At 43.0% G+C, this 14,013-nt stretch overlaps 3 protein-coding genes across 3 annotated transcripts in view; 2 read left to right on the top strand and 1 right to left on the bottom strand.

The window, feature by feature from the left end:
- Positions 1-2,425, top strand: part of LOC117949025 (ankyrin repeat and SOCS box protein 15-like) — a 7,779-nt gene extending 5,354 nt beyond the window's left edge. The window contains exons 9-10 of the mRNA XM_034879014.1: positions 774-976; positions 2,180-2,425. Of these exons, the coding sequence (XP_034734905.1) occupies positions 774-976; positions 2,180-2,337 (361 nt within the window). The 3' untranslated portion in view covers positions 2,338-2,425. The remainder of the gene's footprint in view (positions 1-773; positions 977-2,179) is intronic.
- Positions 2,426-4,726: 2,301 nt separating this feature from the next.
- lmod2a (leiomodin 2 (cardiac) a) lies at positions 4,727-10,960 on the top strand. The gene is made up of 3 exons (XM_034880255.1): positions 4,727-5,614; positions 6,940-8,169; positions 10,781-10,960. The coding sequence occupies exons 1-3, from the start codon at positions 5,270-5,272 to the stop codon at positions 10,799-10,801; spliced, it is 1,596 nt and encodes a 531-aa protein (XP_034736146.1). The 5' UTR covers positions 4,727-5,269; the 3' UTR covers positions 10,802-10,960.
- Positions 10,961-13,745: 2,785 nt separating this feature from the next.
- wasla (WASP like actin nucleation promoting factor a) overlaps positions 13,746-14,013 on the bottom strand; it is a 27,627-nt gene continuing 27,359 nt past the window's right edge. The window contains exon 10 of the mRNA XM_034879013.1: positions 13,746-13,807. Coding sequence (XP_034734904.1) covers positions 13,746-13,807 — 62 coding nt within the window. The remainder of the gene's footprint in view (positions 13,808-14,013) is intronic.

Genomic DNA, 14,013 nt, shown 5'->3' with positions numbered 1-14,013 from the left:
CCCCCCACCCAGATCAGCTGGTATCCTGTCTATAATGGAGTGGAATGGAAATTTGTAAGTGACCCCAAACTTTTGACCTGTAGTGTATATACAGTGAAAACACGTTTAGTGAATGTACCAAATGTAAAGTGCTGGGATGAAGCCTGACACCCAGTGCGTCTCACACACGCCGGATGTCCCACCCCTGTCGCTACCTCAGTCATCAGTCTTGCAGGGGCAATGTTGCTGCATCCAATCCAATCCACTTCATTTCTAAAGCACATTTTACAAACACAAAGTCACCAAAGTGCCGCACAGAAAACTCAAACACACAAAACAGTTAATATAAAATATTGTAAAAACAAAAGGATAAAACGAATGAATACTAAAATACAGTAAAACAATAAGAGACATCAGAGGACCACACAACTCACATGGAGTTAAAAGCCAAAGAGTAAAAAAGTGTCTTTAGACGAGACTGTTGGGGCTGTTTTGGACGTGGATCTGGTCATGCACCTGGGGCTTAGCAACGCTCAGGACTCTGGTGATTGGTTTAAAGAAACACAAGCAAATTGGAGATTTTTTTTTACATAGATATAGAACCTACACAGTAAATATAGGTGTATATCTATGTTTTTTTTACCCCTCTTCTAACCCACAATAGATAAATGGCGTAGCCGTGCAATACGCCACCACTAAAAAACTGCCATGGATAGACATAACTGATCATTTAAAAAAAAAAGAATCTAAAAGACAGATTAGGTGTTACCTTCCCTACAGGTGTGTCTAACCAGTGTATACAAGTCCCTGTCTGAGTCAAACGGATGTGGTTTTGTCGTCCAGTTCTGTGACTTCGTCACGGTCTCCTGGCTGGTGAACCTGGCGGGCCGAGTGGTGTCGATCCTCCTCGAGTACGTCGGTCAAGTTTCCCTCTGCGGCAAACTGAAAAAGATCTTGGAGAACCACAGGGAGTGGCCTCACCTTCACAGGACTACATGTGAGTTACTGACCTGGTGAAAAGCTAGGTTAGCAGTACCACTTGATTCCAACGCTGTGTATTGTGCATGCAAACACTAAAGCAACATGTCCACAGATAGAAGTTGGACAGGACTGTGTGTACGACTGATTTAGTGAGACAGAAGTGCTACTAACTGTGTGTTACTACAACTTTAACAACTGTTGATGCACGGGGCAGCCTTGTTGGACCCAGTCCTGAGCAAAAATCCAAGGTCTGGGGGCGTGTTTCCGACTTTGACCTCAAAAAGTCTGACTTCCAAGTACAAATGGGACAACCTCCGTCCTCCGAGTACCTCAAGCTCAACATCCAACGTGCAGTTAATAGCACTTCTGTTTCACTAAATCAGTCGTTCACACAGTCCTGTCTAACGTCTACCTGTGGACATATTGTTACGCTGCTTGTTTGTTTGTCTTCCGAGCTCAAAATACTCATGAAACGCACTCTGAATGGATTCAACTCGGGTGCGATGTCGTTCCCGGCTCCGACTTCCGAGGAATGCACTCCAATTTAAAAGCTGCCCTCACACTTAAAGTTAAAAATAGATTTGTGTATTCGCTAATGTTTTTTTTTACATAACATTATAACAAACAAATCACCTTTTACTTTATACACAAAACTATCCTTTAGTACTGCTATGCATCATTATCCAACGAGGCGTGCAGTAGGAGGGAGTTTTATTTGACCTAAATTGAAACTAAGTCAATTCAACGTTCAGTTAGGTACAGAGCGATGTGTGAATGGAACTCTCTCCCAACAACTATTAAACACAACTCTCAATTTAAAAAAATCACTTAAGACATATTTATTTCAAAGGAATTAAATCTTTAATATAAAATTAGTTGGTACAGGGCTTTTGTTTTGTTATTGTATTTCTTAAAATAGATTAATCTATTCGGAGTAGTGTCTTTTGTTAAATTCTTTCTATTAATTGTGTTAACTGTAAGATTTACTTATGATTTATATTTTCAAATGTATGTATGTATGTGTGTGTGTCTAATGAAATGTTATAATGAGTATTGTCAAGGAAAGATTGTAGGACCCCAGGAAGAACAGCTTTTAGTGAATGCTGAAGCTAATGGGGATCCAAGTAAAACAAAGAGACAAACACGTGAGAACATGCTCCTCCTGTAGGACACTGCTCTCACCTTTGGTTCAACCTGCTGTTCTCTGTGTGGTCTCCAGGTAACCCCCGCTCTCTGGCTCACCTGAGCAGAGTGGTGATCAGGAAACACCTGAGCTGCGGCGTGCTGATGTCCGTCCAGCTGCCCACGAGGCTGAAGGACTACCTGCTGTTCAAAGAGAACGACCTGTACGCCAAAGTCATCTGCAGGGAGGACTGAGGGAACGAGGACACCTGTCTTATAGTACAGAGTCCTAAATGTCGGGAATGAGGTGTGGTTTTTGTAACGGGGGCCTGGATTTATCAAACATCTGCAGAAATGCACTCAACCCTCATGTTGTCCTCGGGTCAAATGGACCCGTTGTCCTATATCAATGTTCTTGTTAATTCCTCAAAATAACATGATTGATTCCACCCAACGCTCTTTGCCAAGTACAAATCTCTACTTTCATTCATTTTGGGGCGTCTTATTCAATTTTATAGCATTGTAAAACAAATGGAAGTGTTTTTGAAATAGTTTTGAGTAAAAGTTGACATATTCCAGTCTGTGATTATCATCAACATCCATTCCTTTAATTTTAGTCTCAATAATTCCTAATTTCTGCTTTTCTAACTCAAACATTAGGTACAATTTCCTATAAATGAGGTTTATTGATCATAAATTCCAAAAATAACTGTAAAACTTAAGTTAGTAAGTTAGTGTTACGTAGTGTTGAAAACGTCAAAAAGAAGTGACAAACATTGAGAGAAAAAAAGGGACAAAAGCTAAAGAAAAAGTTAAAAACGTTGATTAAAAAGACGGGAAGTCAACACATGTTTATATGCAACGGCTTCCTGGAAGGGAGGAAATGAATCTATTTCGAAAACAGCCGGAAAGAATAGCCAGTTTGGCATTTAATGGGATAAAAGAGGCAGAAACCACAAGCTCGGTCCTTTGTCTCTCTGTCCGGACCGCACCGCCAATCAGCAATAATCCGGGTCAAAGGTCAGATTTCCAGCAGATTTAGGATGACAGGGGTGTTATGTCACTCAGAGTCTCTTCACTTCAGGCATGCAACGTGAGACGACTTCCAATCATCTTGTTAAACATGCTCAGTAATGAATGCACGCTGGCACTGTGCTCTGATTGTTGCCTAGGAAACAAAACAACAAACCATCACCCCTCTAAAACAGAATCTCAAGACTGAAGGTCAGTCCCACACGTCCACGCTGATGTCTCACTAGAGACAAATCAGTGAATAAACATGACGTTTTTGTGGCTTTTCTATGAGACTGAAGTAGTTTTGATTGAGTCCAGCTCCTGTCTTCACACTGGGAGTGATTTGCTAAACACGGCATTTGCAGAATAATCTGCAAAATCTTTAAATTCATGATTTGGGTCCTGGGTCCCAACAGCGATCTGAACCCCGTTCACACAGACGGACCTCTGGCCCAAAACTGCTGAAGTGCTGCTAACTGCAGCCGATTATCGAAATAAAATCCCTGTCACAAACCACTAGAGGATCTTATTTCTGTATATTTTATCTTTTTTAACCATCCTTAACAATAACATTGTTCTCACCAGGTTAATATCTTACTTAACCCTCATCAAAATTAAGTAATGCTTGTTAAGCTCTACAGCAAAAATAAATACAAAATGTAAACACTCTTTGTAGAGCAAATAATGTCAGTGGCCTGATATTTGGTGTGTGTTGAGCCGGTGTGTGTGTGTGTGTGTGTGTCTGTGCGTGTGTGTGCGCGTGTGAGTGTGTGTGTGCGTGTGTGTGTGTGCGTGTGTGTGTGTGAGTGATAGAGCGAGGGAGAAGAGAGAGAGTGACAGCAATTAGCTTCAGAGCGAGTAGCCACTCCACAGTCATAGTGAGAGAAACAAAGTGCCCCCCCACACCATGTTTTCTGATCATTGTGGGAAATCTGTAGCAGCAGAAGACCCCCCCCCGATTTCATTTCCTGTCTCTCTTCAACTAACTCTCTTGTGTTGTTCGCTGTGTCCAGATATATTTGTGCTTTTGAACACCCGCCCAACTCCACCTCTGATTGGCTTACCATGAAATGTCACTCAACACTCAACCAATCGTCAGCGTTCATGCGCTTGTCTCGTGCCTCTGACCACGTAAGAATAAAGTCTTCAAGTTGGTCTGATGAAAAAAAAAAAACAGCTTCAATTATAGTAACGCAGCTCATTTTTCGGCAGTAAGGGTAACAGCGTTGTTGAGATGGGAAGAGTAATCAATCAGATCACTAGTTACTGAAGTAACGCTGTTATTTATCACGCCGTTATTCCCGTCCCTGGCTATTGGCTGGAACACGGGAACTCTGTTTTCATGGCCCAGGTTGGCCTGGGGTTTGCACAGTGTGTTCTGGGGACAGGCAGCTCGCGGATAGTGAGATGTTTACTGTATTTTGACAAAAAAAAGAGCTCAGAGCACCTTTAAGTTTCAAAGTCTTCTACATGAACTGGTTCTGAGATGGAATCGCTTTCTTTCTTGCGCTTCAGATTTGATCTGAGCTGCACTGAGACAGATGATTTCTTGATCGACTTAATTCAGTTTGAACTTGATACGCAGATGGAGGAGATGAAAGCCGGTCACTGGTTTGTTTTTGGTCCACCACCAGTCCACCTCCGTGCCAGCAGGAGCTGAACTGTACAGATCCCACCATCCTCGGGGAGAACAAGTGTTTCCTGGACAACACCACAACCATGCCATGTCTCTGTGTCCTGACACGTTGCGTAACTCCACAGAGCTTCATCTCCAGTGTCTCCCCCGCGGCGTTTTGTTCCCCGAGTTTCTTTTCGAGGCACGAGTCGGCCACTCAAAGGCCTCACATTCCTGCAGTAAGCCTATCTTGTTGACCCCCCCGCCGCCACCCAACACCCTAAAAAAAGACAGGACCATCAGCGGCATGGTGTCCCTCCCCTTTTCTCCCTGTCAGACTCCTCTGGCAGCTGGAACCAGTAGATGAACAAAGACTCTCGGAGTCGCCAGCAGTCTTCTTCAGCATTTCTTATGTGAAGGAACCTGATGGAGGACAAGTCAACGAGGAGATCCAAGCAGGAAACCTAGCGAAGATTCAATCAAGTGCAAAGGAAGATAAACGTGCCAGGAGAAAAGTTAAGAGGTTTTTCAGAGAGACGTAAAAACGACAGCCGAACTATGAGTACCTTTGGGTACTGCAGGGAGCTGAAGAAGTACGAGGACGTGGACGAAGACGAGCTGCTGGCCACTCTGTCCTCCGAGGAGCTCCAGGAGCTGGAGAGGGAGCTGGCCGACCTCGACGACAACGTCCCCATCGGCCTGAGGCAGAAAGACCAGACCGCCAAAACCCCAATGGGGACCTTCGACAGGGACGCTCTGCTGAAATACTGGGAGGACGAGCACAAGAAGCTGGTGAAGGACGAGAGGATGGAGGACGAGAGGATGGAGGGCGAGAGGATGGAGGGCGAGAGGATGGAGGGCGAGAGGATGGAGGGCGAGAGGATGGAGGGCAACAGTGGACAGGTGAGAGGTGACATCAATACTCTGTCTCTAAGCTTAACACATTGAAGACAAACAGATAGATAGAGATCCCAATAAAATGGTAAATTATAGCGTTACAGCAGCAAAATCAGTCGAACAGCACAGAATATAAACATAAATGAAATACTAGGATACAATACACATGAAATAATGATAGAGATAGAGTATCATACCTCACAACCCTGTTGATCGTTTTTCAAATGATCTATCAGTTGTTTTTTAAATAAGTGTGCCTGTTTTTTTATTAGTAATAGTTTTGATTTGATTTAATAGCGTTGAGGGCAGCGAGTCTTTTCAAAATTGACTTTGTGGACTATTAAATCTGAGATTCTAGAAACTACCGTATTCACACGATCCTTTGCTCAACCCTCGTGTTTTTTTTTTTATCGTCTTCTTGGTTTGATTTTGAAAGATAAACCCTTTCTGCAGAGAACACAATGATGTGTCATTTAGCAAGAAAGAAATGGTTGACTAATTGAGGAATTTGATGCATTATCAAGTTAATTTAAAATTATTATTGCAGCAGTATTCAAGTACCTGCAATGAAGTTGCCTGGGAGGATGAAAAAAATAAATCTAAAAACTTTAAGAAAGGCGTGAGAATACTCCGGAAAAAGTAAAAGCCCTGTGTCCAAAACAGTTTAACTCAAAGCACAATAACACAAGCATTACAAAGTACTAACAGTACTTGAATGGCTCATTTCAGAACAGGATTATAATTATTGATGCATTCATGTGTAAAACACTTTAATGTTGCAGCTGGTAAAGGCTGGAGCTTATTTTAATAACTTTTACACATGCTGCTGGGTAGCTCTGATCGATTTGATTGACAAGAATGAACAATCTCAGCTCAGCCTGAAGAAATAAGACTCCGATACGCCGATCAACACCCTGACACCACGTCTGGATGAAAAAACAGAGATCCAGTTATAGTTTGGGATTAAAGAAACACTCCAACTATTTTTCACATGAAACATGACATCAGTTTACTCCTATTCATCCTGTGAGAACAACACTGTCTTCTCTGGCTCCACAGGTGGAAATAACCCTGATTATCATAGTGCATCGCACATCACAGTGATACATTGCATACATATGTGTGTGTGTGTGTGTTTGTGTGTACACATGTTCATAATGGTGTAGAACGTGTCACATGTAGCCAGCTAAAGCGTTGGTGGAAACTAAAAATATAGGCTGTCAGAGAAATGCCAGGTTTAACGACTGCCTTGGAGACGGTTCTTAATTAAAAGTCAGGGGCTGGAAAATGTCAGGGTTCAACCTCATTTTCTGTCCTGTTGTCCTGCGCAGGAGGGACGCCCAGATAAGAGCAGAGGGGATCGAGGGACAGAGACCACCAGTGGCAAGGCTCTGGAAAGCGACAGGAGGATTTCACAAAAGGTGAAGAAAGTGCAGAGCAAAAACGATGCAAAGAAAGATCAGGGGGAGAAGAAAGACGAGTGTAAAAAGGAGGCTCTGATAAGGAGCAAATGTCCTCAGAAGAATGGAGCGTCAAAAGTCTCGAGGAGTGAACCCAGGAAGACCGAAACACCAGACCAAAACCTGAACGCCACCTCGGACAGAGCGAGCGGAAACCCGATCGTCATCGATGAAACTCTGGAGCTGATCCTGTGCGACGACCCCTCCATCGGCGAAGTCAACCTCAACAACATCGAAGACATTTCCCAGGAGACCTTGCTTCGTTTCGCCGAGGCTTTGTGCACAAACACTCACGTCCACGTTTTCAGCCTCGCCAACACGCACGCCGACGACCGGGTCGCCTTCGCCGTGTCCAAGATGCTCCGCGAGAACCGCGTCATTAGGAACCTGAACATTGAGTCCAACTTCGTGTCTGGTCAGGGCATCCTGGCCCTGCTGGCGGCGCTGCAGCACAACAGCTCCCTGGTGGAGCTTCGCTTCCACAACCAGAGGCACATGTGCGGGGGGAAGGTGGAGATGGAGATGGTCCAGCTGCTGAGGGAAAACACCACTCTGCTCAAGCTCGGGTACCAGTTCGACCTCCCGGGCCCGAGGATGACGGCGACCGGCATCCTGACGCGCAACCAGGACCAACAGCGACAGAGGAGGCTCCGACAGAAGAAGGAACAGAGTCCGACAGAAGGGTCCGGACAAAGTCCTGCTTCACCTGCAGAAAACAGAGCACCGAAGAAGCTGTCACAATCTTCTAAGACTGTTGGAAACCAGAACAGAAACCCTCCTCCTCCTCCTCCTCCTCCTCTTCCTCCTCCTCTTCAGTCTTCAGAGCCGTCTTCAACGGGGAACATCTACGAAATGGTCAAACAACACGAAGGCTCCAACGGCACCAAGTCTCAGTCAAACCAAAGGAAGCCAAAGTCAAAGAAGCTCAAGAACGGCGCCAACGAAAAGGAGAGCGCAGACATTCTCAAAGAACTGAAGAAGGCCTTGAAGCCATCACCGCAGAAGAGACAGGACAAACCGCCACATCTGCCGCCGCAGACGTCAAGCCGCGACGACCTCATGGCGGCGATCCGCGGGAGCAGCATCGGGTCGTTGAAAAGGGTAAGACTTCATTTGACGCCGTCCCTGAAGGAAGTTTGTTTGGCATCAGAGACATAATTTAGCCTCCAGAAGGCTCTTAGACCCCCTCAGAGTGAACGCCTGCTGTCACCAGACGACAGCCTCTGTCAGTCCTCAGTCCTCCGTCAGTTTATAAATAGTTGGACTTCCTCGCTGCGGTTTGATAAGAACGACGGCTGCTGGGAAGAGAGCAGACGAGTGTTGTTTACATATTCAAAGGGGGGTTTAGAAGACCCTAAACACAACCTGGTTGGTCCAAAGAGATTTAACCCTTGTGTTGTCTTCGTCGACAATGCAACTTTGTTTTTTTCTGGCTCAAAATTTGAGTTCTTCTTTTTTCAACATTTGTCACTTTGTCGTTTTTTTTTCCTCCATTTTTACGATGTTTTGTAGTTGTTTTTCAGCGATTTTATTAAGGTTTCCGTAGATGTTTTTACGCGTTTCTGAAGCTATTTCCACAATTTTTGACACTTTTTTCAACAATCAAATACTATAACATTTAATAAAACACCCAAATTCATTGAAAGTTGTGAACTGAGCTTTTCCTTTACTTGTGAAGAGCGTTGTAGTGAACCATCCACATTATTTTTTTGACAGTGACGTTGAAAGAAAACCCAAATGTGTGCTATGGAAACTTGTTGAAAATGGGACAAATTTGACAACGAGGACAACAGGAGGGTTAAAGGACCAAAGCGAGGGACAAACAGGACAAATAGGACGGTATGATCAGATGTTATATGTTCTGTTTACTCTTTAAAATGCGTCCTGGACAGCGGCCAGAGCTAAATACGCCTTGTCGAGGTAGTCTGGGAAGCATTCTACCACATACGGTAGGCTTGCTCCAACCTGAGTCAAAGTCCTCGTATGTCTGTCCTACCTGACGAATAAAGCTGATTTTGACATCTTTTGTCGATGCATTCTAACGAGCGCCATCCCGTGACGGAAAAACACGTTAGCAACGGTGATTGAAGTTAGCAGCAAAAATCATTGGGATTCACCAGATGACACCAACTGACCTGTACAACAGACATGTGCTTATAAAAGGCAGAATCCATCATGTCCGATAGTTCCCACCCCCTGAATGCAGGATTTAAGTTGCCGCCCTCTAGGTTCCCGCTTCAGTCGGCAACCAGCCAAAACTAATAGGTATAAATCCTCCTCCGTCCCCTCTGCTATCTCGCTGCTTAACTCTAAAGTTTAGGTAACGTCGGCACATGAGGCACACTTGGACTTAAGCTTTTATTGTTGTGGTATTTATTTACCCATTTGGTCTGATACTGTATTTTTAATTGTCAAATGTTGTCGTCTTTGGTGTCGTGGTGTCAAAATGAATCGCCCCTCCGGGACAAATTAAGGTCTTGAACTTGAACACTGAAGGAAAACTTAGACACAACAATTCGCATGACATCCTCACAAATCACAGCGGCCGCGGACTGGTCACCTAACCACCGTTCACCACGTGACCTTTAAGTTCAGCGGTCTTTCCAGTTGAATTTACCATTATGTCACAGTTAGGTTTAGCCCACAAAAAAGTGACCGTAACGCGGGTTGACATTTAAGTCAAAATGACTAGTTAAGATTAGATTAAAGATTGTGGTTTGGGGGTAAAAACACTGGTCCCCTTAAGTAGGTCTCCCGGGAGTCTTGTGTTTTCCCAACTCCACCCCCCTGCTTAAAACAGCTGTTTTATGACCTACAATTGGCTATGATATGGTACGAAATGTATGTTATACACACCAAAGTATAGTGCATTTCTTTTCTTAGCTACTGGACCAATGGACAGGAGGAGCATGATAAGAAGAAGGTCCAAAAGTCAAGAAGGAAAACAAAACAAACCCAAACTACATCAGCCACAGATCATAAAGTCAGGCCATTCCAACCCAGGTTAATGTTCTTTAACCCTCATGTCGTCCTCATGTCGTCCTCATGTTGTCCTATATCAATGTTCTTTTTAATTCCCCAAAATAACATGATTGATTCCACCCAACGCTCTTTGCCAAGTACAAATCTCTACTTTCATTAATTTTGGGGCGTCTTATTCACTTTTATAGCATTGTAAAACAAATGGAAGTGTTTTTGAAATAGTATTGAGTAAAAGTTGACATATTCCAGTCTGTGATTATCATCAACATCCATTCCTTTAATTTTAGTCTCAATAATTCCTAATTTCTGCTTTTCCAACTCAAACATTAGGTATCATTTCCTATAAATGAGCTTTATTGACCATAAATTCCCAAAATAACTGAAACTAAACAAGTTAGCAAGTTAACAAGTTAGTGTTATGTAGTGTTGAAAACGTCAAAAAAAGTGACAAACATTGAAAAAAAAGCGTCTAAAGGGTTGTAAAAAGGGACCAAAACGTAAGAAAAAGTTAAAAACATCAATAAAAAAAGCTTCAATGTAAGCGTTTTTCAATTTTGACGGGAAGACAACACGAGGGTTAAGACATCACTGGAGACAGGAAGTCACCGTTTTATGTTGTTTTTTTTAAAATCCAAAAACAGACAAAGGACACGTGTCCTTAGCCCGGTCCAGGTTTTAAGACAGCCTGAAACGTGTTGTGACCTAACGGGTGTGATGCTTGTCGTTTCAGGTGGACCTGTCTCCGGCCTGATCTCACCTCCTCATCACTCATCACTCAACACTTTGCATTGAAATATTTCTTTTTCACACTGAAATGTCACTTGTCACGTAGCGAAGCTAGCAGCAGCAGACTATATTTCTGTCTTTTTCAGACGTTATTGTTGTATTTTTGTTACTGTGTACCGACTGTAAAATAAAACGTATCTTTGGACTCAATCTACAGGTTTGTCAAAACTGAACTCTTTCTGAAAAATGTCTCTCTTCCATAACCGTCATTCTCCACATTTTGTCTGACTGAATCAAAAAGATGTTTTATAGCATTGTAAAACAAATGGAAGTGTTTTTGAAATAGTATTGAGTAAAAGTTGACATATTCCAGTCTGTGATTATCATCAACATCCATTCCTTTAATGTTAGTCTCAATAATTCCTAATTTCTGCTTTTCTAACTCCAACATGAGGTATAATTTCCTAAAAATTAGGGTTTATTGACCATAAATTCCAAAAATAACTGTGAAACTACAGTTACGTAGTGTCAAAAAAAAGACAAATGTTGAAAAAAGTTTTCAAAAGTGTTGGAAAAAAAGTAAGAAAAAGTTAAAAACATTGATAAAAAGCGTCAACAAAAGTGTTGATTTTCCATTTAGACGGGAATACAACACGAGGGTTAATAAAAAAAAAAGAGAAGTTTCTTTAGGGAAATGCAAATTGTAAATCTGACATCAGCGAGTTGTTCAAACAGACTCTTAAAGAAATCATTACAGTTCACATGAGAGCTCGACATGAAAGAAATGTGTGTGTGTTGTGTAATAAAGGGGCGTTCGCACAAGGATCCACTACATACTGTTACATGAGCTGACTGCAGCAGCTGCAGCTTAACACACACACACACACACACACACACACACACACACACACACACACACACACACACACACACACACACACACACACACACACACACACACACACACACACACACACACACACACACACACACACACACACACACACACACACACACACACACACACACACACACACTTTTGTGCACTTGACACTGAAACAGGAAGCTGTTCCATTACTTAAATCTGCACATATTGATGTTAGGTTTCCAGCTGATGTTTTTTAACCAATGACCGCTGATTATTTCCCTCTTTGTCACTTTCTGCTCTTTTAAATGTAATTCTGGTTGAAGCATTGTTCCAGCCTGACGTCACCAGACTCACATTCTAGTCAGAATCCGAGTCTGATGCTGCCCCCCTGGGCTGTGATTATGGGGTGTTGCAACCGAAAATGCCTCCGCACCCAACTGGACAGACCTCCAACCAATCAGAGCATAGATAGCCTCGGCAGTTTGGAAAACAATTGGATTTTCCTAAATCTTTTAAATTAAGGCATTAAGATCAATTCTGCAAAGATGGGTTTCTTTATTCCTCTTTTTAATCCACTTTAACATGTAAAGTAAACTTTCCTCAACTTCTTCGACAAAGAACAAAAGACAAGTTTCTCTGTAAATATTAACATTTATTTAAGTATACAATTTAGTATTCTCACTCCCGCCCCCCCCAACCCTTTTTCACAGGTTCTCCGTCAGTATCTCGGCTTCTCGGTGCAGGGAGGACGGTAAAAACTCTCAACACCAACAGTTAAAACAGGCGGTTGGTTATTTCGGTTATTTTCTCCGTGTTCAGACGGATGATCGCAGGCATCGGCAGACCCGCGAGCTGCTCGCAAACGCCACATTTGGTTTAATATTAGTTGCTTCTTCTTCTTTAATCATTCTCCGCGAGGAGGCATTCACAGCCGCGTTGCATAAAACTACAGTTTGTTAACTGGAGGGCGGACGAGGACGAAGGATTTGGGATCTTTTTAGTGTCTTTTGCATGATGTGATGTTTGTTTGAAATACCGGCCGGGGCGCCGCGGGTGTTTTCCTCCTGCAGGAAATAAAGGAATGATGTCGCGAAAAAACAACAACAACAACAACAACAACAACAACTAGACGTTGAGAACAAAACGTCCATCATTTCACAAACACCACAGTGTGTGTGCGGGTTGATGTGTGTTCGACGTGTGTTTGTATAAAGCCCCCCCCAAAAAAGTGAAACACTGTCAGTCATATTTAGAGTCCCGTTTAAAAGGTCGAAATATCGCAAAACCTTCAAAAAAAAAAAAAGACGTGTCGTCACGGTAGCCTTCTTGAAACGAAATAAAAAGGACTCAACCCACACCTGAAAGACACGACACTGAACTAGTGTGTGAACTGTGTGCAAATGAACGACCTCGACGTCATAAAAAAAATAAAAAGCTGAAAGTCCACGTGAGGCGACGGATTCGCCGCCGCCGCCGCATTTTGGTCAAAGGATTTATGAAAAATAAACAAACACGAATAAACTAGAATTTATCATTAGGAAACTCGGAGGTATGAAAAGAAGCGCAGTAAGAAAATAGTGTCATCTCGCATTTAAACACAAAGAGGATCCCGCCTGTTTGGTCGCACGCGCGTCTCCCTTTCCGCTTTCTTTCGACGAATGAAAACATGAAGAAATGAACAAAAACAAACGAAATATCTCCAAAAGGATCACATGACATCTGCAGGAGCAGCGAGTGTGTGTGTGTGTGTGTGTGTGTGTGTGTGACTGATTATTGAGGATGAAATGCTGCGTCTACACATCGTGTTGATGGCGGCGTTAAGTGCTCTCTTACGACGGGACGTCCTGAACGATGAGGATGCGGGGCGAACGTTACAGATTTAAGGAGATGAGGTATTGCACAGATTATTTATAATAATAATCTTTAAAAAAGCAAAAATAAAAAAGGCTAAAATAAATACGCAGCAAATTCGTACAACATTTACATAACAATTTCAGTCGGATGCTGGAAGATTTTTCGAAGATGTTTTAGTGTCCGCGGGAGGTGCAAGGGGGGGGGGAGGGGAGGGGGGGGGGTAGGGGACCTGGGTAAGGAATCTTCACTAGTCGTCCCACTCGTCATCGTCTTCAAAGTCCTCGTCTTCGTCATCATCCTCGTCTTCGTCTGAGAACAGAAAACACAAAAGACATTAACACTCATGTTGCCCTCATGTTGTCCCCATGTTGTCCTCATGTTGCCCCCATGTTGTCCTCATGTTGCCCCCATGTTGTCCTATATCAATGTTCTACTAATGTATACTTATGCCCCCTGTATTTTAACATAGGGGGGTGTATACTTATGCCCCTGTATTTTATCATAGGGGGGTGTAT

This window comes from Etheostoma cragini, chromosome 8, assembly GCF_013103735.1.
Source record: "Etheostoma cragini isolate CJK2018 chromosome 8, CSU_Ecrag_1.0, whole genome shotgun sequence".
NCBI lineage: Eukaryota > Metazoa > Chordata > Actinopteri > Perciformes > Percidae > Etheostoma > Etheostoma cragini.
This window is presented reverse-complemented; position numbering and strand designations above follow the sequence as displayed.